Here is a 22,392-nt window from a genome sequence, read left to right as displayed (position 1 = left end):
ACTGCTCCTGAGAGAACAGCTCTGAAATAACTTGTAACTGACCCAAGGTCACGCCAGCAGCTGCATGTGGAGGAGTGGGGAATAGAACCCGGTTCTCCCAGATTAGAGTCTGCGCTCCTAACCACTATACCACACTGGTGTTGGTGGGTGCCACGCGCTCTCTAAGGCTGCATGTAGCCACACGGTGACGATTCCCTGTGGGACACTCACTGCCACTGTGAATGCAGAGGCATCAGCAGCCGTCTCTCCACCAGCCCTGTAACTTAGATGATTTTTGATGGGGGGAGGGGCATGATGTCACTTCTGACATCACAGAAATAACAAAATAAAATAAAAATAGCAGCAGTAACATGCGTGGTAACGTGTGTGTGTTCCTCCAGCCCCTGCTTCTCTGCTCTTGAACCTCCTTGAATAACGCAAGAGGAATGGAATGCGTGTGTGAATGGGGGGGCGCTCTGGTTGGAATCAATGGAGAGAAATCTGGACGTGTGTGTGCTTCTAGGAGGGGAGGGTGGGGTATTGTGCACCAGGAGGGGATGCTGGGAGCTAATCAACACCCTTCCCCCCTTTCCTTTAACCTCGGACCACTCCAGATGCCTCCCCCCCTTACCCCGCATACTTTTATCTTTCCCTGCCAATGAGAAAGAAGGCGATGAAATGAAAACCTAGCCGAGAGACGCTGTTGATAAGTCCCACCTGAAAATGTTCCAAGCCAGGTCAACAAAAGAGGAAGTAAACCAGATTCCCTACCTCCTTCCTTGGCTCCTTCGCTGGCGCTCCAGAGGTGGAGTTTGGTTGTGTTGTGGGCCAATTCACCTCTCCAACGCCCCCTAGAGGCAGCTCGCCTGCCTTTCTCTCTCTCCCCCGTTCCTGTCTTCCCAGCTTTGCCTCCCCACTGGGGGGGACCGTTGTAGATTCGGGAGGGGCGCTGCCCCCACCGCCCCGCCTAGCTACAGCCCTGCTCTCCACATGGTGTGGGGGGAGGCTTATCTGTATTTCCTTTGACATTCCCTTGGGCCTTCCATTCCTCCAGCTTCCCTACATTGCCTTAGTTTTAAAAATAAAATAAAAAAAATCAGTAGCAGCTATATTACTAGAGCATGGTTTTTAAAAATCCGGTAAGAGCCTGTTGGTGGCCCAGGGTGGGTTGGCCATGAGGGGATAATGAGAGGAGACAGCATCTGAAAGCCCATGGCCGAGTTCAGACCGGCAGTTTGGCCCGGCAGCCAAACGTTTTAGGAGCGTTTCAGTAGCGGATTAAAGGGGCGGGTTCACACAGGCACATCTATCAGGCGTCCCCCAGCCATATTCAAGCAGCTTCCCTCCTGAGTTTAAAAAGTACCAGGTGAAAGTGGTAGCAAACCGTGTGTAGAGTGGACTGACGTGTGAACGCAAACGCTGCTAAGGCGAGAACAACCCGCAGTTGTTAATAATAGCCGCTCGCCATTTCTGCAGCAGGCGCCCATGCACATAGATGCATGCAGTGGAGCGCAGAAACAGCCGCTAACAGCCCGCCAGGGGTAGGCCGACAGTGAAAACGCTCCCTTGCGCTTCCTCCACGGTATCCTCCCACTTCATTCGCTGCAGTGTGAATGGGAATACCGCGAACAAGCCGTTCCTGGTCTGTTCTGGGCCTTCTTTGCCACAACTCCCTAGCACTTCAAATTGTCAGTCTGAACTTGGCCCATAATGGCCAAACCTGCTTTGATATGATCCCTTCTGGAAAGAACATACCAAAGCAGGTTTGGGAAAGCTGGAGAAACCTGGAAGGCGGGCAATTGTACAACATCATCACTAGACACGTTAAAAAATGCTCATGTGGGAGGCAAAACATCTGCATGGAAGCAGCCAGGAATGACTTTCTAATTCCGTGAATGTGAGGACCAATGCTCCCACTAAGCTATGGAGTCTTGTGAGCAAAAATTATACTTTGTGAGCTACTGGCATTAAAGTTGTGAGTGAGTGATTTAGCTACTGCATAAGTTAGTTTGCTCTGGAGCTAAGACAAAAAGGTGTGAGCCAGAGGCTAAAAAACTGTGAGCTAGCTCACACTAACTCAGCTTGGAGGGAACACCAGTGAGGTCACCCTTCTCATGCACCCATAGTGATATGGGAGCAGCATACCGTGTGGTGTGATCCCATGTTAGGAAGAGGGTCTGAAAGAAACATCCATTGGAGGTGGGCAGGTGCAGGGCCGGCCCCAGCATATTTTGCACCCTAGGCGAGAATCCCTTCTGGCGCACCCCCCATGTGCCCCTGTCAGAGCTAGCAGGGGTGCTTTTGGTGGAGATGGGTGCAGTTTGGCGCCCCTAAGGGCCGGGGTGCTCTAGGCGAACACCTAGTTCGCCTAGTGAGTGAGCCGGCCCTGCAGGTGGGTTAATGTCCCCTCATCAGGACCTGGTTCATATGAGAACATGGGTACCACCTGACCAGCTGCTGAAAACATGAGCCTACGCCACTGACAAGAATTGCGTTTAAGATAAATAAAATTCCCATTTGTAGAGCTGTAGCTGTGCCCGTTCATCAGTAGATAAGGTAGTTATCATGGGATCAATATGCATGTGACAACCAGCCTGGAAATTAGAGACTGACAAATATGCTAAAGATTTCCCTCTTACAGATCCTTATCTGTACTATTAATCCTAGGGCTCCCCTAGGAAGGGGGACTGGCCATTACACCACTTTAAGCCTGTAGCGTAAATAAATAAGCACAAAGATCCAAATACTCATTGAGTCATAGGCCAAATTCACACATGTCCTCGAAAGTACTCTTCAGCCTTTTCCCTGCCCTTAGGTTTGCCAGACCCCTGGTCAGGGTGAGTTTCCCCCCGATTTCGCGGGCTCCAATCCACCACCGGCCAACTGGCCAGCAGGGGAAGCCCCACCTCTGAATAGCCCCCTCCCACATAGACGTCACTGGTGCGATGATGTCACCAGGAAATGATATCATCACGCCAGGCACACCGGGCATCAGTGCTCTCACAGTTTGGCTGAAATTCTATGGTAACCATAGAGTTTTTGGCCAAAGCGCCAGAGTGTTGATGCCCGGTGTAATGACATCACTTCCTGGTGATGTCACTGTGGTGCGCACACTTCACCCGTGCACAAGAAGATCTCAGGATGGACCCGGGAGGCCCCTGCTAAAAGCCAGGTAAGACCAGGTAACCCTAGTATATGTAAGTGAAAAACAGATACTGTTTTTAAAATGTTCTTGTACAGGGGTTACTGAATCAATTAAAGGGCTTGCGGGAAATCTGATTTACAACCACATTTCAACCTTCTTGTGCTTCATGAGAGTTCGGAGAGAAGAATACAACATCAGTTCTAATCAGGGGTCATTTTGTAGGGGAAAAGGTGCAGCTCATTAGCATAACTCATTAGCATAACTAATAACTAAGCAAGCGGGCACAGGAAGGCATTTAAATGCCTCACCACTCCTTGCAGGGCCTTTCCCAGCTCGCACGCCTCGGCAGGTGGGCCATGGAGGGGGCTCTCCAAGCCTTGGCTGGGGAAGGCATAGGGTTGGGGAAGGCACAGGGAGGCATTTAAATGCCCCCCCGCTCCTTCCAGGGCCTTCCCCGGCTCGCCTGCCTAGGCATGTGAGCCAGGGAAGGTGGGGGGGCTGCTGGGCTTGTTACTGCCAGAACGGTGTTCCTGCTCGTTCCGACTGGAAATGAGCACTGGTTCTAATTCCCCAACCACATCTCTCTGCTTGCCAGTCCCAACATGGAACAATCTAGCTTGCTAGTTTTGAGGTCAATTAGAAAGATTTTACAGGTCTGGTACCAGTGTAATTTCCTTAACTGGCTGTTGGCCAGCTCTGGGTTGGAAAATACCTGGCATTTTGGGGGGGGGTGGAGCCTGAGGAGGGCGGGGTTCATGGAGGGGAGGGGCTTCAATGGGGCATAATGCCACAGAGTCCACCTTCCAAACCGGCCATTTTATCCAGGCGAACTGATCTCTCTCACCTGGAGATCAGTTTTAATCCTAGCAGATCTCCAGCCGCCACGTGGAGATTGGCACCCCAAAGCAGGAGGTTTGTAAAGAACAAGTGTGCTGGTGTTTCGGTTGTTAGCATGCATGTATGCACAGATGTCGTGAAAGCAGCTCCAGTCTGAGGACAGTGTGCACCTGTGGTTACCAAAGCCTGTCAGGTTCTGGTTTCAAAAAAGGAGCTACCAGAACCAATACTCCCTTGTGAGCAAAACTTCTACTTTATGAGCTACTGGCATTAAAGCTGTGAGTGAGCAATTTGGCTACTGCATAAGTTTGCTCTGGAGCCAACCTTTCTGAGCTAGGACAAAAATGGGGTGAGCTGGAGGCTAAAAAACTGTGAGCTAGCTCACACTAACTCATCTTAGAGGGAACACTGACCAGAACCTGTCTGTAAAGGGGTCCTTGGCTGTCTGCCCAGGTGCAGAGTGTCTGTCCTTTATCCCTGAACAGGCTTTGTCAGTCCTCCTATCATTCTACAGTTTGACCCCCCCCCCCCCCCCGCGGTGCAGGAGATACACTCTTTTGATTAAGGAAGCGTTTGCAACTAAGGTTGTGTTGGATTTGTTCGGCCCCAGGGAGGGAAAGGGGAAAGAGAGACACTTTCTCTAATTAGCCTGTCTGCTTTCTTTAGACTGGAAAAAGAATGAGGCCAGACCTGCCCCGTTTATCCAAAGGGCTCTTCTCTCCTTGTTGGTGGCACACCCACCCTCCAGAACTGCTGGCAGAGAGAGAAAAACAAAATTATTTAATTTTCAGATGTTCCGCAGAATGACATTTTTGTAGTCTCATGTAACCAGGAATGCATAATCACGTCCCAGAACTGTCTTCAATACCACAGGCGTGAAATAAAACAAAAAGGAAAGAGAAAAAAAATAATTTAATATAAAACGATAAAGTTTTGGCTGTACAGCAAGTTTCAGATGCAGCTGCTGTGGCCCGAAGAAGATCCTGGTCCGGAAGTCTTAGGGGGAAGGAGAGAGAAAGATAGAGCCAAAACAAACTTGAAGGAAAAAACTATCTAGCTAAGGACCCACGGTTGAATTTGCTTCCAGAAATACACACTAATATCCTCACTAAGATCACCGCCTTGAGGCCACCTGCAGAATTCGCAGGGCTGGCAGCCTCCAGGTAGGAACTGGAGTTCTCCTGGAATTACAACCAGTCTCCAGGCCATGGAGATCAGTCCCCCTGGAGGAAAGGGCCGCTTCAGAGGGCGGCAGACTCTGAAGTTTCATCTTCACTGAGTTCCCTTCCCTTCCCCAACTCTGCCCTCCTCAGGCACCGCCCCCAAACTTCCAGGAATTTTCCAAGGGGGGGGGCAACCCGATGCAGGAGCTGCCTCACCTCCCATTTGCACCTTACAAAATCCTCCTGTTTGTTAGGAAACAACACAAAGGACGATGCGTCCAGTGCACAAGAGTAGTTTCCTGCCTCCCAAATGCAGTGGGGCTGCCAGGTCCCTCCTGGCCATGGGTGGAGGATGGGGTGGAAGGCAGGGCTGCTAGCTCCAGGTTGGGAAACTCCTGGAGATCTGAGGTGGGGCCTGCGGGAATCCCCTGGAATTACAGCTCATCTCTAGACTACAGAGATTGGTTCCCCTGGAGAAAACGGGTGCTTTGGACGGCGGGCACTATGGCCTTGTACCCCACTGAGGTCCCTGGCCTCCCCAGGCTCCATCCTGAAACCTCCAGGAGCTCCCAGGGGGTAGGGTTGTCAGCCTCCAGGGGGTGGCTGGAGATCTGCTATTACAACTGATTTCCAAAAGAAGAAGGAGATATTGGATTTATACCCCGCCCTTCACTCGGAGTCTCAGAGTGGCTTACAAACTCCTTTCCCCTCCCCTCCCCACAACAGACACCCTGTGAAGTAGGTGGGGCTGAGAGAGCTCTTTCGAGAACTGCTCTTTCAAGGACATCTCTGACAGAACTATGGCTTTTCCAAGGTTATCAGCAGCTGCAGGTGGGGGGAGGGGGAGTGGGGAATCAAACCCGGTTGTCCCAGATTAGAGTCCGTGCACTTAACCACTACACCAAGCTGGCTCTCTTCCAGGCGACAGATCAGTTCTCCTGGAGAAAATGGCCATTGTAGAAAGCGGACTCTATGGCATTCTACCCCACTGAAGTCTCTCCCCTCCCCAAACCCTCCTCTCCTCAGGCTCCACCCCCAGAATCTCCAGATCTTTCCCATCCCAGAGCTGGCAACCCTAAGTTTCAAGGAGGCTTGCAGAATCAACCTTCAACGGTGACTCAAGAGGGGAGGATCCCGTTCAGATTTTCTCCCTCCAGCACCAAAATATCCCGGCAAAGCCCTTTCCTTCACAATTCACAATACTGGGTTGGATCCAGGCAGCTTTCCCACCCAATCTTATTTGGGGAGGGGCTGTGGCTCAGTGATAAAACATCTGCTTGGCATTTAGAGCGTTCCAAGTTAAATCCGTGGCATCCCCAATAAAAACAGTCAGGTAGCAGGTGACGTGGAGGACCTCAGCCTGAGGCCCTGGAGAGCCGCTGCCAGTCGGAGTACAGAATAGAGACCCTGATGGACCAAGGGCCTGATTCAGTATAAGGCCGTTTTCCTGGTTCCCTAGTACAGACCCATCCTTCATGGCTTTTTGTCCCTTCAGGTCCCATCATCCCCCCCCCCCCCCCCTTCATCACAGCAGCAGAAAAACTGTTTGGATCCAACCCGTCATGTGTAACTGTGTGGCCTTCAAAGCATATCAGCAAGACTTGTGATCTTGAGGTGGTGTTTGTTCATTCATTTGTTTAAAAGCATCCTTTTACAAAAGAAGTTTGAAAAAGATCAAGATTTTCAAACTCTGGGATTTGGGTCCCAATATCAAAATCAAATCATCTTCCATTTGGGTTCCCCTTCGTCCTTACGGAGTGAGAAAAGAAATCGACCGATCGTGACCAGGAAAAACAGGGTGCTGGTGCCCTGATGTGGACGCCCATTCCTTTCTGAATAAATATCCTTGCGGGCTCCAGCATTCCCCAAGTCTGGTTGGCTTCTCAGCTGGGTCCTGAGCACCAAATATCCGAAAGGAAGGAGTTTGTGGCCAGAGGCCTCTTGGCATCAGTGGAAGGTCTCCGAGCTGGATCGGAAATGGAAGTGTGACGGAGGGCAGCCCTGTCCCGAGCAGCTTGAGAAAGAGTTCCTGGGAGAGAGAGAGGTCACTGGACACAGCACGGGCGAGCTCGAATGAGAAGAAGTCATACTGGCCATCTGTCCGCGGTGGCTGCCTTGTCCGGTGTCCATCCAAGGTGAATGGTATTGATGGGAGGGGCCCGCGGGATCACAGGAGGCGCAACCCAGCCGCTCCTGGGATCCCCAATGCCCCGTGCACGGGGAGGCGGCAGAAGGCAAGGAGGCGGAGGAGGCGGAAAAGTCTGTGCTGGCAGAAGTGGGAAGGCTGGGCGCCGGCTTGGAAACCGAGGCCTGAGATGAAGGCTGGTGTGCTGGTTGCCCGCTTACAGGGGGCAGGGAGGGCGAGGTCTGGCCACTGCTAGGAGGACGGGTCGAGGCGAAAGCGGAGGCGGAGGAGGAAGAGGACAGAGTGGTCAGCTGGTTCTGAAGGAGGCCCATCAGAAGTTGCAGCTCCTGGCTCAGGTGGGAGACTTCCTGGTTCAGGTGGCTGATCTGGGAAAAATCAGGGAAGAAGTAAAGGTAGCAGGGAGGGAAGACTGGGAGGAAGGTCTTTGCTGAGCTTCTGCTTTTCCCTCCCTCTTGCAGGTATAAAGCTTGGTGCAAGCCTTTTTTTGCCCCAAGCCAAAGGCCAAGTACCAAAGGGCTATTAACCCGTGGGCTCTCGGCACATAGCTTGCACCCTGTGGCTTTCTATGAGCCGCCCGGTGAATCCGGGACCAGCCCAAGCCACGGTTTGTCGGCTGCTTTATTTACACTGCATATTTATATCATTGTCAGCTGCTTTGGGTTCCTTGATGGAGAAAGCTGCTTGGATCCACCCCTAGGAGCTGATTCATATGCTACCGGAACACACCCCACTCTGTGTCCTGTCTTACAAGTGGTACTGGTGGGATCCAGCCACTTGGAATCAGAAACAAGTGTGGTAAAGAACACAGACCTCCATCAGTCGATAAAAGGCAAACTGCGTGAGTGTGCAGAGGCCATTCAGATTGGGTCGATGCAGGCAAGGTAGAGAGGATTTAACCCTTCAACCCCCAGCTCTGTTTCGTTAGTTAAAACTGCTTTCTCTGTGCCGTCCTAAGCATTTTAAAGGGGGAAAGATGGGCTTCTAAAGGATACCGTTTAAAATGCTAGCCCTGTGGGAAGTCCAGTTTCAATCAGTAATGGGAGGTAAAGGGTTAAATTCCCTCCCTCCCACCCACCCCATCCCCCCAGACGGGCGAGGGGGTCCTGCTGCAGGGTCCCCAGGGAGCAGAGGATGAGAGGTAAGGTGGGGATGCATGTGTGTGCGGCGCGCGCGCGCACACACTCCAGGCCCCCTCCCTTTCCCCAGGGCCCCCCCACAAGGAAGGGGTTAGCTACGGCCCTGTTGGGCCAGCAAGGTTTTAGCAGAGAATTCCATTGTTGCACATTCCCCCCACCTTCCAAATAAAATGCAGTGACACCCTTTCATAAATAAGTCCACAGAAAGTTTCCAAGCCTAATAAATCCTCTCTGTAATAGCCCTCCTGCTACCCCTGCCCAAAACATCTACCCTTTGGGGCTCAACGTAGCCTGTCACGAAAAAAAAGAAGAAGCAATTATTCTCATGGTTTTCTAAATCTTTCACATCCAGGCCCTTGGGGGTGATTCTCCCAAGTTATCAGGTGACAGGTTGTTTGCAAGACATGGGCCTTTTGGGCCGGGAACGGGACGGAACGGGGGCGGAGCAAACGGGCGCGATCCCACCGCAACATCTGGGAAGCGTACCGTCTCCGTCCCTGATCCAGCCCTTCCAGCGCTGCTCTGCACCAAAAAAGAACCACCTACCGAGGTGGTTCTTTTCGAAGGGCCGCAGCAACGCTGACGTTGGGATCGCCGGCGCGTCCTTGCGCCAGCGCATCCCCGCTCCTGGCCGAACTGCGCATGTGTGAGCATGCGCAGTTCGCCAGGCTCCCCTCCCCACCGTCGCTTTCTCCCCAGCATCTGATCGTGCCGGGGAGCGACGGCGCCGCGGCTCGGGGGATCCGTGAGATCCCACCGCGCCATCTCAACTTTGCTGCGGCTCACATTAGCCACAGTTCGAGCGTCCTTTTCCCTGCCGTGTGGCAGGGACCTCAGTTTAGTAAGGTTTTATGGCAGTATTACAGTTTGGTTTTGATGCAATACAGTATGAGCATGATTGGACTGGGGCAGTGTTCCGTCTAAGCTGAGTTAGTGTGAGCTGGCTCACCATTTTGTAGCCTCCGGCTCATACATTTTTGTCTTAGCTCAGGAAGGATGGCTCCAGGGCAAACTAATTTATGCAATATTTATTTATTTATTTAATTCAATTCATACCCCGCCCTTCCTACCAAATTGCTCGCTCACAACTTTAATGCCTGTAGCTCACAAAGTAGAATTTTTGCTCACAAGACTCCACAGCTCAGAGGGAGCATTGGACTGGGGCTGCTGCGATAATCAGAAAGTTCTCAGAGGCACTTCCCCCCCCTCCTCTCCCAAGCACCTTCCCAAGCACTTTCCAAGCACCTCCTCCAGGCAATGCCTCTTCTTGAAAGAAAAAGACTAATATGCAGTTCCTGTCATCTAACAGCAAACTTTGGAGTGCCTTCACCATGCCTGACTGAGCACAACCAGAATTAAGAACAGAGCTTGCCGGCAGGACTTCCCATAGCAGCCTGAGCCCTGGGGCTCTTCTCCTCTCACACATTAAGTATTGCTCCCTCTCCTTTAGGGCTGATCAGTTCCCCTGGAGAAAACAGCTGCTTTGGAAGGGGGGCTCTGTGAGCGATTTCACACTATCTTTCTAAACTGAATGGTTTCCATTATTGTCCCGTCAGGGAGTAAACCGGTTACCGTTACAGGGAGGGCAGATTCACACAGCATTTCCCTTCCGGTAAGGAGCTGTCTCTGAAGCGGTGTGTCATTTCAAACTGTGCTGCTTTCTTTTCCCACCATTTCCCCCCCACGTGCACCATCTTCCTGAGAGGGTTTTTTTTAAAGTTCTATTGGGAGCGCTATGGCGCTGAAGCAGGATCACGAATCAGTGCCATAGCGACCCCGCTGAGATTCCTGGACTCCATTTAGATACACTGACATTTGCTACTTCTGTCACCTGGAAACAAGGACCTCACTGGATACCAGGGGTCATTTCGTAGAAAAAGAGGTGCAGGAGCGCATTAGCACAACTCATTTGCATATGCCACACCCCCTGACATCACCGGAAGTGTGTCAGAAGGCAACACCCACCACTCCACTGGACTGTTTTGGATTGCTGCGTAGCTATTGGGGGGGAACATGCAGATCTGTCCTCGCAGAGGAGGGAGAGCTTGTACCTGAAGGTGGGATGGGGGGGGGGGCTCTGCAACTTACCTGGCTGCTTCTTGCTCCTTGCGCTGTGCGTTCCTGCAGGAAATGACCCCTGCTGGATACAGAGTTCAAGTGGGGTGGGGTGGGGAGGGAACCGGACAGTTTTGAAACCCGGGAAGCTTTCCTTCCTTCCTTAATCACCACAAACCATGGGGTGTGTGTGCTTGTGTGTGTGCCTGAGTCTACACTTCCTCTAAAGCAAACTTTTAAAAAATCAACCAAACATCTCTCTCACCATTCACTTATGCCCCTGATCTCCCGCTTAAACACGCTGTCCAATCAGCTACTTGTTTCCTGGGGACAGCAGTAGCAAACATCGGTGTATTTAAATGGAGTACAGGCATCTCAATGGGGTCGCTATGGTGTTGGTTTGTGGTCCTGCTTCAGTACCATAGCACTCCCAATAGAACAGTAAGAGAGAGAGAGAGAGAGAGAGAGAGGGGGGGGGGGATATTGCCTGTGGGAAGAAAAAGGGCGTGGAAAAAACGTCACTGCAGGAAGCGCTACATGGCATTTTACACAGCACGCCATAGCGCTTCAGAAGCAGTAGGAAGAATTAAAGATGGAAAGAAAGCAGTTCGAGTCAACAACACTAGTTCAGGCACCCTTCCCAAACGGGACAGAAGTGTGTTTGTCTGAACAGGTAAATATATTCTGTTAGGAGCCAGTTACTAAAACAAGTCTGTCTGAAATGACAGGAAAAAACCATTCGTAACCAGTTCCTGAAATGGAATACATAGCTTGTCTGAAAAGGGCATATGGAGTTATACCCGGCTGAGGTCCCTCCCCTTCCCAAGCCCCTCCCCCTTCAGGCTCCACCCCCAAATCTCCAGGTATTTCCCAACTCAGAGCTGGCAACCCTATCTCTCCCTCTTGAGAGGGGGAGGAGAAGGAGCAGAAGAAGAAGAGGAGGAGGAGATTCAACTTATACCCCACCTTTCACCTGGGGTCTCAGAGTGACTTACAGTTTCCTTTCCCTTCCCCTCCTCACAACAGACGCCCTGTGAGGTAGGTGGGGCTGAGAGGCTCCTTTGAGGACTGCTCTTGAGAGAACAGCTCTGAAAGAACTTGTCACAGGTGATCAACTAAGCACTCAAACAGATGCTGTGATTTCGATAAAAGGAGCTCTCAGGATTTATTTGGACAAAGCATAAGGAGTGGAGAAAGAGGTCAAATCTTCTCCCCTCCCTCGCCATTTTCCAGACCTGAAATGGACTGGAGGAGCTGCTACTTTAGCCAGTGGGGAAACTGACACGTACATGTATACCCCGCCCTTCACTACCCGAAGGAGTCTCAGAGCGGCTTACAAACTCCTTTCCCTTTCCCTCCCCACAACAGACGCCCTGTGAGGTAGGTGGGGCTGAGAGAGCTTTGACAGAAACAGTTCTTTTTCAAGAACAGCTCTTATCAGAACTACGGCTTGCCCAAGGTCATCCGGCCAGGTGCAAGTGGAGGAGTGGGGAATCAAACCTGGTTCTCCCAGATTAGCATCTGTGCACACTTAACCACTACACCAAACTGTAAAAAAGCCAGACAGTAGGTGATATGAAAGACCCTCTGCCTGAGACCCTGGAGAGCCGCTGCCAGTCTTAGCTGACTGACATTGAATGGACCAAGGGTCTGGTTGAGGATAAGGCAGCTTCATGTGCTTGTGTGAATAAATAAACATAAGCCTCCCCACTGGGACACGTAGCGGCTCCCTGAGGCAGTTTGGGAAACAGTGGAGGGGAGGGGTTAAGCCCCTTCTCCCTACACGCTCTGGTTCTGATCTGGATCAAGCTGGTATGTGCCTGGGAATCAGATTCCCTGTGGAGAACTAACTCCCAGTACACATCTGGCAGAAATATGACTGGCAGCCATGAGGGCTTTATAACACGCGAGTCACCCCTGAGGCTGCCGTACCAGACTTCAGCCACTCACTTTCCCCCTCTGGCAGGGGAGGCCATGCAGTGTGGCGCAGTTCTCCTGCCACATGAGGACTGTGATCACCTTCCCGGTTTTTTCAACTCTCCTGTACCCTGAGGAGAAGACAGCATGAGAGAGTGAGCGTGATGCAGTATTAGACCGCCAGCCTAGAAAGACCCGTGTTCATATTCTGCTATGAGGCTCAGTGGGTGGGTTCCTTGGGCGAGTCACTCATTCTCAGTCTAACCTACCTCATGAGGTTGTCGTGAGGATACAATGTGGAAAGGAGAACCACATATGCTGCCCCTGAGCTTCTCGGAGGAAAGGCTGGATAATAATGTAATTTTTAGATAGACAGAAACATGCTACTGAAACAGCGAAAGGGGGATTTGTATCAGTGGCGCTGTTTTCAGATCCCAAAAAAGCAAGATCACAATCCACATCATACCTTTTATTAGGACCAACCCATGACAGTGTGGTAGCTTTGGAACTCACCAGGACTCTTCAGCGGACCAGACATTACAAAAAGAAAATTGAGGGGAAGAAAAACATGGATTGTGTTTTTGGTTTTTTAAAAAAAAATTATTTTGGACTGACACAGCTATAAACAATGCCTTGTTTCAGAGATCCAACATGAATAGCCAGCCATACTTTATGGCTATGGCAAATGTATTTATTAGGGGTGTAGAATTTTTCTTCCTCAGCATTTTTCGGTTTGGGTCTGTTGGACTGGAAAAAAATGTGGGATTTTTGAAAAAAAACCAACGGATCCCAATACTGGTAAAGTATTCGGATCCAGGATTTTTCAGATATCCTGAATTTTTTCAGGTCCAATAGAAGAAGAAGAAGAAGAGGAAAAGAAGAGATTGGATTTATACCCTGCCCTTCACTACCCGAAGGAGTCTCAGAGTGGCTTACAATCCCTTTCCCTTCCCTTCCCCACAACAGACACCCATTGAGGTAGGTGGGGCTGAGAGAGCTCTCTCAAGAACTGCCCTTGAGAGAACAGCTCTGAAAGAACTTATGACTGACCCAAGGTCACACCAGCAGCTGCATGTGGAGAAGTGGGGAATCAAGCCTGGTTCTCCCGGATTAAAATCTGCACCCTTAACCACAACACCAAACTGTCTCTCTAGACCTGAACCGAAAAACACAGAGGGGGAAAAGCAGTGGCAAAGCCACTAAAAACACCTAAGAAGCATCTCAGCTGGGGTTCTTTGGGGCAGTCCCTTTAAACCGGACTGCCCAACAGAGCCCACTTGGAAGCCGGTCCATGAGCTGATCCTGAAGGGAGAACTCTCCCTGCAGGCTCTGCTGGGCAGCCCAGTTTTGCCAGTAATTCCCGAATACAGTAATTCCCGAATTCCCGGGATTTTTTGGGGATTTCCCCCCCGGTTCTCCTGAAAAATCCCGGATACATTTGGGAAGCCGAAATATACCCGGAAAATACCAATAAGATGTCTTTCGAGTATATTTTTGGTTCGAGTAGACCCGGATGCACACCCCCTAGTATTTGCTTACTCCATTTGTACCCTGCTTTTCTCCCCTGTGGTAACCCAAAGCAACTTACGTCATTCTCCACAAACCTCTATTTTATACTCACACAAACAACCCACTGTAGAGTTGCCAGCTCTGGATTGGGAAATAGCTGGAGATCTGGTGGGTGGAGCCTGGTTGAGGGGCGGGGCCTCATAAGAGAAGCCAATGTCGGGTCAGGCCAATGGCCCATCCAGTCCAACACTCTGTCACACAATGGCCAAAAATTCCAAGTGCCATAGAGGCCTCCCTCCAAAGCAGCCATCTTCTCCAGGGGAACTGACCTCTGCCGTCTGGAGATAAATTATAATTGCGGGAGATCTCCAGGTGCCATATGGAGGCTGGCAACCCTACCTGTGAGGAAGGCTAGTCTGACAGCGCACGAATGGCTCAAGATCACCCAGCAAGCTTCCAAAGCAGAGTGGGGAATTCGAACCAGGGCCTCTCAGATCACAGTATGACACTAGCCGCTAGACCCCCACTGGTTCCCTGGGCCTAGACTTCTTTCTGCTATGATCCATTTCAACATCTGTGAGACATTCAAGAAGCCGTTGACTGGGAATGGGGGTGGGGGAAGAGTGGAGGATGTTCAGCCTAAACGGAGCCCCCCTCAGAGACGAAAGGAAAAGAGCACAGAGGCGGGGGGGGGGATTAGAGGAGAAGGCTGGCTTTGTTGCTATGAAATTGTCACCAGCCCTGTGCTAATTTTAAACCCTGACACCCTGAGTCAGAAACGCCAACACCAAGGATACACATCTTTTTTTGGGGGGAGGGGAGCTGCCTGTTTCATCCCCCCCCCCAAGAGACAGAAACAAAGCCACCATATCACAAAACAAAGCAGGCATTGGAAACACCTTTCTCTACATTTCGGAGGGGCGGGAATAGGAAGGGAAGGACCTTCAGTGGCCAACGTTTAGCCAAAAGACACGGTCCCACCAGCACTTAGTTATGCTTGGCCCCCAGTTCTGTCTGGAAATATCACTTGACTCTGAATCCCCAATACAGAGAGGTCACCACGTTTCATTGATCCTACATCATATCCTTGTTCCACTTTTCTGTCAGAATTTGTTCCCAAAGTGGCCCACAGGAATTTAAAAAAAAAATCATACGAATGACATTAAAATTCAATACCAGTGTTCTTTGGGGGAGGAGATTTTCAGCAAAGCTTATCCAAGTACGGTGGAGGGATACAAGGCAGCTTCCTGCCTCCCCCCCTCCTGGATTTATGTACTTTGATTACTGGTTTAGCTCTTTATACCCCATTTTTCTCCCCATCGGGTACCCAAAGTCACTCACAACACCCGCCAGGGAAGGATGCTGCACAACTTTGGGCCAGTCACATCCTCTCAGGCTAAAACAGAGGAGAGGAGAATGATGTAAGCCACTTTGGGTCCCTGTTAGAGAGAAAGAGAGGGTATAAATGAAGTAAACAAAATAAAGCATTCTTCCCTCCTTTATTTCCCCCCTCACAACTACTGCCCTGTGAGGAAGTTAGGTTAAGAGTGGGCGACTGGCCCAAGGTCACCTATCAGGCTTCCCTAGCAGAGTGGAGATTACAAACCTGGGTCTCCAAGATCCTCGTCCAACACCCTGATCATGACACCACATGGGAGGAACAATGGCTCAGTGGTAGAGCATCTGCTTGCCACGGAGAAGGTCCCAGGTTCAATCCCTGGTATCTCCAGGTAAAAGGACTGGGCAGTAGGTGATGGGAAGGACCTCTGCCCGAGACCCTGGAGAGCTGCTGCTAGTCTGAGCAGAGACAATACTGACTTTGATAGACCGATGGTCTGATTCTGTATAAGGCAGTTTCATGTGTTCATGGGCTCTCAATCCCTGTTCACGTTACAGTGAACACACATACAGACTACCTGTACGTGTGTACACACCAGTTTGTAACAGCCAACACGCATTCTCTTTACAAATGAAACTGGGGGCCCCTACCTGGATATATGTGTGGTTTCAATCACATATTGAGTTGTACCTGCCCTGAATGTAATGTGAGAATTACTCCACGCACAGGTAAGGAAAAATCAAGTGCACGGAGATTGGAAATGCATTCACTGTAACTTGTGAACAAGGCTTCTGCGTCCCAAAGCTACTCTCTGAGAATGGAAAGGTACTTGGCACCTACTCAGAGACACTGTGACTTCTTAACTTTTTATTTTCTAGAGCTTCTTAACTTTTTTATTTTCTACGCCTGGCACTGAAAAACCCAAGGGGGAAGCCCCAGTGAGCCCTACAACAAATTAATTCTGGATCTCACCTCTTGATTGAGCTTCCTGATGCTCTGCTTTATCTCCTCGGATTCTGCAGCTAGTACCAGGTTGGCTGGTTCCATCCCTGCAAAGAAATCGAAGGATGGGGGGGGGGATGATGAGAGAGAGAGATTGCCCTACCACTACACCAAACTAGCTCTAATTCAAAGGGTAAGGTGCCACTGAAATGGCAAACTTCTGTATGGGCTGTACCAGGGGTCATTTCCTGCAGGAGCGCACAGGAGCGGAGCTCCGGCAGTAAAGAGCCCAGGGGGCGGGCACATGCAACAAGCCCCACCCCCTGCTCCCAGCAGCCCTCAGTCAGAGCAAGAAGCAGCCAGGTAAATTGCAGAGCCCCCCCCCCGGCCCGCCTTCAGGGCAGATCTGCATGTCCATCCCCCCCCCCAATAGCTAGCAATCCAAAACAGTCTAGTGGAGCCTGAGCGGTGGGTGTTACCTTCTGACACACGTCCGGTGATGTCAGGGGGTGTGGCATATGCAAATGAGTTATGCTAATGAGCTCCTGCTCCTCTTTTTCTACGAAATGACCCCTGGGCTGTACTACTTCTGATGGAAGTCTGGGTTCGCAAGACTGAATGTTTCTCCATACAAACAAATCCCCTGATGCAGAAGGTCAGCATGTCAGGGTGAAGGACAGATTAGAACCCTTCTTTTTGATAAGCAGTTTTCCGTGCAATGGGAATTCTTTTTTGAATGGAGGAGCATTTGGGCCTGCGACCTGCAGTCAGAACCGCTACAGTTTAGACAAAGGGTTGGATCCAGACTAAGCTGGCAATTTCCATCAATTCCCTGTTCCCACTGCAGACCCCCCTCACGTCATTCCTCAGGGTCTCCCATCCACCAGGAGCAGCATTTTGTGCAGCTCAGTGGGAGAAGGAAGATGAGAAAGATTCATTCTGCCACTGGAAAATTTAGTCTGGATCTACCCAAGTTTTTGCAGCCTTTGTGAGAACTAGGCCCAGTTCTGCATAAAGAAAAGCTGATTGTACAACATGTGCATTATGCAGATCAGACATATTTGCATACACCTTTCCCTCCACAATTAATTCTTCCACCGCCCATTGTAGGGCATCATGAGCAATTCACACGTCAAGGAGGCCCCAAAGCCAGCCCCTTCACTCACTATGATGATCCATTCCTGTGGTTTTACACTCTCTGCTCTCGGGGTCATTTTGTAGAAAAAGAGGTGCAGGAGCTCATTAGCATAACGCATTAGCATAACTTATTTGCATATACCACACCCCCTGAGATCACCAGAAGTGTGTCAGAAGGCAACACCCACTGCTCAGGCCCCACTGGACTGTTTTGGATTGCTAGCTATTGGGGGGAGGGGGGAACGTGCAGATCTGTTCTCGCAGAGGAGGGGGGGCTTGTACCTGAATAAAACTTGGTCTTAAAGGTGCCACTGGACTGTTTTGGACCGGAGGACGGGGGCTCTTCAGCTTACCTGGCTGCTTCTTGCTCTGACTGAGGGCTGCTAGGAGCAGGGGGTGGGGCTTGTTGCATGTGCCCACCCCCTGGGCTCTTTACTGCTGGAGCTCCGCTCCTGTGCGCTCCTGCAGGAAATGACCCCTGGCTCTCCCCCATTAAGAAATTCCAGGGGCACCTATTCACACAGTCAGAAGCGCTGGAGACTTAAGGAGGGATGCTGGTCTCTAGGTGGAACCTAGGAATTCCCCTGGAATTACAGCTCATCAGTTCCCCTGGAGAAAATGGATGCTTTGGAAGGTGGACTCTGTGACATTGCACCTCACTGAGGTCCCTGTCCTCCACAGGCTCCACCCCAAAATCTCCAGGAGTTTCCTAACCTGGATCTGGCATCTCTAAACCCCCCCCCCCAACTGGGGGGACCTGACAATCCTACCTTCCCCCGCTTGCCCGCAATATCTCTCACTGCCCATGCTCACATCCACCTACGCTGCCTGCAACCCTTTACCTGGTGCCCCCTCAACAACTGGTATTCAGAGGTATACTGCCTCTGAACATGGAGATTTCATGACAGTCATTGCTGCTAATAATTCCAGGCGGGTGGCCAGTTGTGTCCATAACAATGAAATTAAATGTGGTCCAGCGGCTCTTTAAAACCCTACAAAAATATTCCTACATAAACTTTCATGGAAGCTTAAGCGACAGGAAGTTTGGTTAGTGTTTAAGGTACCACTGGACTCCTTTTTTAAAAAAATCATGGCTAATCATCCCGGGTCAGAGAGCTCTCCTCCATGAGTGTTGCAAACACCCCTTAAAACACATAGTAAATTTTTTAAAAGCTCAGTGGGTCTTTCCTATCAGCCCCATTTATTTTGCCTCTCCCATATACAACTATTGTGATTTTTTTAAAAAACCCACAACCCTTATAATTATTTATTACATATACAGAGTCTGCTGTTGTTATGTGAATCTGCAGGGTCTCCCATCCACTTGCTCAGAAAGCCGATACCTGCTTGGCTACAACATCTGACATCCCTTGACCGCTCTCCGCACCTTCAGAAGGTCAGCTGTGACGACAGACCTATTATTTCAGTGGGCCTGGTAAAGAGATCGCCACCCTTTTCGTTAACGTAAAAGCTTCTTAATGAGCTCTGATGCTCAGCTGGTACTTCTAAAACTAAGTGAAGATAGCTTTTGGTCTACAGAAGGTATTTAAAAAAAATGAGCGTTGATGGTTAGTGGCTAAGTGGCTCTCGGCTCCCATCAAGACAGGTAGAAGGACCACTTGGCCTCCGTCGTCATGGGTACCTGACACTGCATGCTCTTGGGCTGAGCTCTGTGGGGTCTGGTCCATGTTGAAACTAAAGGTTTGCGATTCCGATGCCCCACCATCATCTTCAATTCCATCGACGACTCTGAGGAGATGGATTAGTAAACCAGAGGTTTGAAAAATGGAAGGGAAGAAGAAGAACATTTTTATACCCTGCTTTTCTCTAGCCAAAGGAGTCTCAAAGCGGCTTACAATCATCTTTCTCTCCCTCCAACAGTCACCCTGTGAGCTTGGTGGGGATGAGAGAGTCCTAAGAGAACTGTGACTGGTGCAAGGTCACCCAGCGGGTTTCATGCGGAGGAGTGGGGGAATCAAACTTGGTTCTCCAAAAGAGTCCGCCGCTCTTCACTACTACACCACGCTGGCTCTCGCTGGGTAGGTCTAACAATGGCCATTAGCCAAGAACATCATTCCTCATTTGTGTGCTTTCTCCGGGCATCTGGCTGGCTACTGCTGGAGACAGAGAACCATATCTGATACACTTGTGATTTGATCCAGCAAGGTAACTGATGTACACTGGTGGTTTTAAAAGAGTGCGTCTGGGCATGTGCAGAATGCAGACGTCTCACCAGCAAGAGGAGCCAACCATTGATCTGAAATTAGAGGAGGGGACCTTCCAGGTCAGAAGGTGTGACCGTTCAGCCACTTTGAGCTCTGGCACAATTTCCCTTTAAGAGATTAAGCGCTAGACAGACACGCATCTTTCAGTGCAGGCAATGCACATTTGGAAGTCATTCACTCACACCGAATAAAGCACTTTCAGTCCACTTTCAATGCACTTTAGCAGTTGTTTGCAAGTGGATTTTGCTCTTTCACCCAGTAAAAACCAGTTTGCAAAGGGCATCAAAAGTGGATTGAAAGTGTGTTATTCAATTAGTGTGAAAGAGCCATAACTGGTGTTGATTATCCAACCACGGGAAGTTATTGCAGGTTTTTATATCAGCGCCCCGGAAATATTTCTTCATGCAGTACAAAATAATACTTTGCGTCATTAAAACCAGACAACTTTTTTTAAAAAAAGCAAATGTTAAGCTGGCCAAATTTGTTCAAACCAGCAAGGATCCAGCACAGAAGAAAGCCAGTCCAAGATATTTTGAGGCAGAAAATTCAAATGATCCCCTAGCTCAAGCCCCGGCCTTTGTAGTTAGAAGCAAATCTCAGGTAAGAGAGCTAGAAAGGAAGGGAGGAAAAACCCCTTCTTGGCCTGATTACCCTTCTTTGCCACTGGGTATAGACAGTGCTGAGTCAGAAGGACCACCCATATATCGCAGCTTCACATACTTAAGTATCAGTGGGTTTTGTGTGCACGTACAGCTGCCTTGCACTTAATTTCTAAAATGGGAAGTGCTGGGTCTCAAGCTTGCTGTGAAAATCACACCCTGTGCCCTGGAAGCACAAATCACTAAGGACAGATCCGTAGGTATGCCAACGGTGCTTGGCACAGAGGAATTTAGTTTACAGTTGGATGGGGTCCTGGGGTAGATCCCCCTAGGATTGTTAGTATGAGGGCAGAACCAGCTGCCAGCCAGGATGTGAGCTAGGGTTGCCAAGTCCCCCTGGGGGGTGGGAAAATCCCCACCTGAGAGGCCCGTTCCCCGCTGGCAGGGATTGGGCCACCGGCAGGGACCCCACCCCCAAAGCACGTGATGTGCCCAGCGTGTGTGACGTGCCCGGAGGTGACGCAATCGCATCGGGCACGTTGCGGGGGGACGCTCTATCATCCGAGGGAAAACTCTATGATTTTCCCTCGGATGATTGTGGCCCCGCCCACAACGTGCGCGACACGATTGTGTCACTTCCGGAAAATGGCCACTTTGGAAGGTGGACTCCATGGCATCATACCCCACTGAAGTCCCTCCCCTCCCCCAACCCCACCCTCCTCTGGCTCCACCCACAAAATCTCTAGTTATTTCCCAACCTGGACCTGGCAACCCTACTGCTAGACCACACGATCTCTATCGCAAGGGCACATGCTTCAGACATGTAATTTATCTTAAAAAGAGACCCGGTGGTTTTGGTGGAAGTGCACAGAGGCAGCTACTGGCCCTGCATTCCAGTCTCCAGATGCCGGGACAAAGGTGGTGGCGGAAACTGCCGTCAAGTCACCTTTAACTTATGGCAGCCCTGTAGGGTTTTTAAGGAAAGAGACATTCAGAGGTGGTTTTGCCATTGACTACCTATTATTCCAGGACCCTGGTATTCCTTGGAGGTCTCCCATCCAAATACCTGCTTTAGCTTCCGAGATTCTGGGTTGGGAAATACTTGGGGACTTGGGGTGGGTGGGATTTGGGTAGGGGAGGGACATCTTTGAGGTAGAATGCCAAAGAGCCCACCCTCCAAAGCAGCCATTTTCTCCAGGGAATCTGACCTTGGTCATCTGGAGATCAACTGTAATAGTGGGAGATCTCCAGGTGTCACCTGGAGACTGGCAACCCTGTTGGGCTATCCTGGGCTATCCAGGTGGCCCGGACAGTGACCCAGCTGTAAATGGAGGGACTGTGAAAAGAAATTATGGACATTAAAAAGAAAAACAGAGAGAAAACAATATCTGAGTTAAATCTTCACCTTTTAATGTACCAGTCTTGTATTGCTCTGCAGAGGGGCAGGAGGGGAGTCAACATTTTGACTCAGCGAGGGCAGCAGCATACATGGCGGCCACCCGGAATGACACCCATCCTCTAGTCTGCATCCTGGAGTGGCTCACCACAAGGGGCCGCGGCCGTCAAGACCAGGACGCCCCCCAGGTCAGGCTCCAGCCCAGACTGACAGAATAGGGCCAAACAATATGCTGCGTTTCCCTCACATCCTCCCCGTATCCACCATGAAGACGGGGAGACATGCACTGCAAGGGCCATGCTAGGAACAGCACTATGGGGGGATCCTAGTTTGCACCACCACTCAGGCATGGAATATTGCCAGGTGACCTTGGGCCAGTCAGCCTGACCTACTTCCTAGGGTTAGAATCATAGAGTTGGAAGGGACCTCCAGGGTCATCTAGTCCAACCACCTGCAAAATGCAGGAAATTCACAAATGCCTCCCCCCTACACCCCCATTGACCCCTGCTCCATGCCCAGAAGATGGCAAAAAAACCCTCTTGAATCCCTGGCCAAACTGGCCTGGAGAAAACTGCTTCCTGACCCCAAAGTGGTGACTGGCATATCCCGGGCCATGAGAAGTCAGCACTGAGGCAAGCCTTCCTGCCCTCCCTTCTCGTGATCTGCCTAAGGTCACAGAATCAGCATTGCTGTCAGATGGCCATCTACAGGGGTCATTTAGTAGAAAAAGAGGTGCAGGAGCTCATTAGCATAACTCATTTGCATATGCCACACACCCTGACATCACCAGATGTGTGTCAGAAGGCAACACCCACCACTCAGGCTCTACGGGACTGTTTTGGATTGCTAGCTATTGTGGGGGGGGGG

The 22,392-nt window shown here is 50.6% G+C and overlaps 1 protein-coding gene and 1 non-coding gene across 2 annotated transcripts in view; one reads left to right on the top strand and one right to left on the bottom strand.

Annotated features, from left to right (window-relative positions):
• Positions 1-7,071: 7,071 nt before the first annotated feature.
• KCNH4 (potassium channel, voltage gated eag related subfamily H, member 4) overlaps positions 7,072-22,392 on the bottom strand; it is a 108,237-nt gene continuing 92,916 nt past the window's right edge. The window contains exons 14-16 of the mRNA XM_015412422.1: positions 18,948-19,054; positions 16,199-16,275; positions 7,072-7,635 (exon numbers count right to left, since the gene is read on the bottom strand). Coding sequence (XP_015267908.1) covers positions 7,072-7,635; positions 16,199-16,275; positions 18,948-19,054 — 748 coding nt within the window. The remainder of the gene's footprint in view (positions 7,636-16,198; positions 16,276-18,947; positions 19,055-22,392) is intronic.
• On the top strand, positions 15,545-15,616 carry TRNAG-GCC. The gene has a single exon. It is a non-coding gene; the product is annotated as a tRNA-Gly (tRNA).

The sequence above is a fragment of the Gekko japonicus genome, unplaced genomic scaffold (genome assembly GCF_001447785.1).
Source record: "Gekko japonicus isolate JY-2015 unplaced genomic scaffold, Gekko_japonicus_V1.1 scaffold8, whole genome shotgun sequence".
Lineage (NCBI taxonomy): Eukaryota > Metazoa > Chordata > Lepidosauria > Squamata > Gekkonidae > Gekko > Gekko japonicus.
Note: the sequence above shows the minus strand (reverse complement) of the source record. Positions and strands in the feature narration are given on the sequence as shown.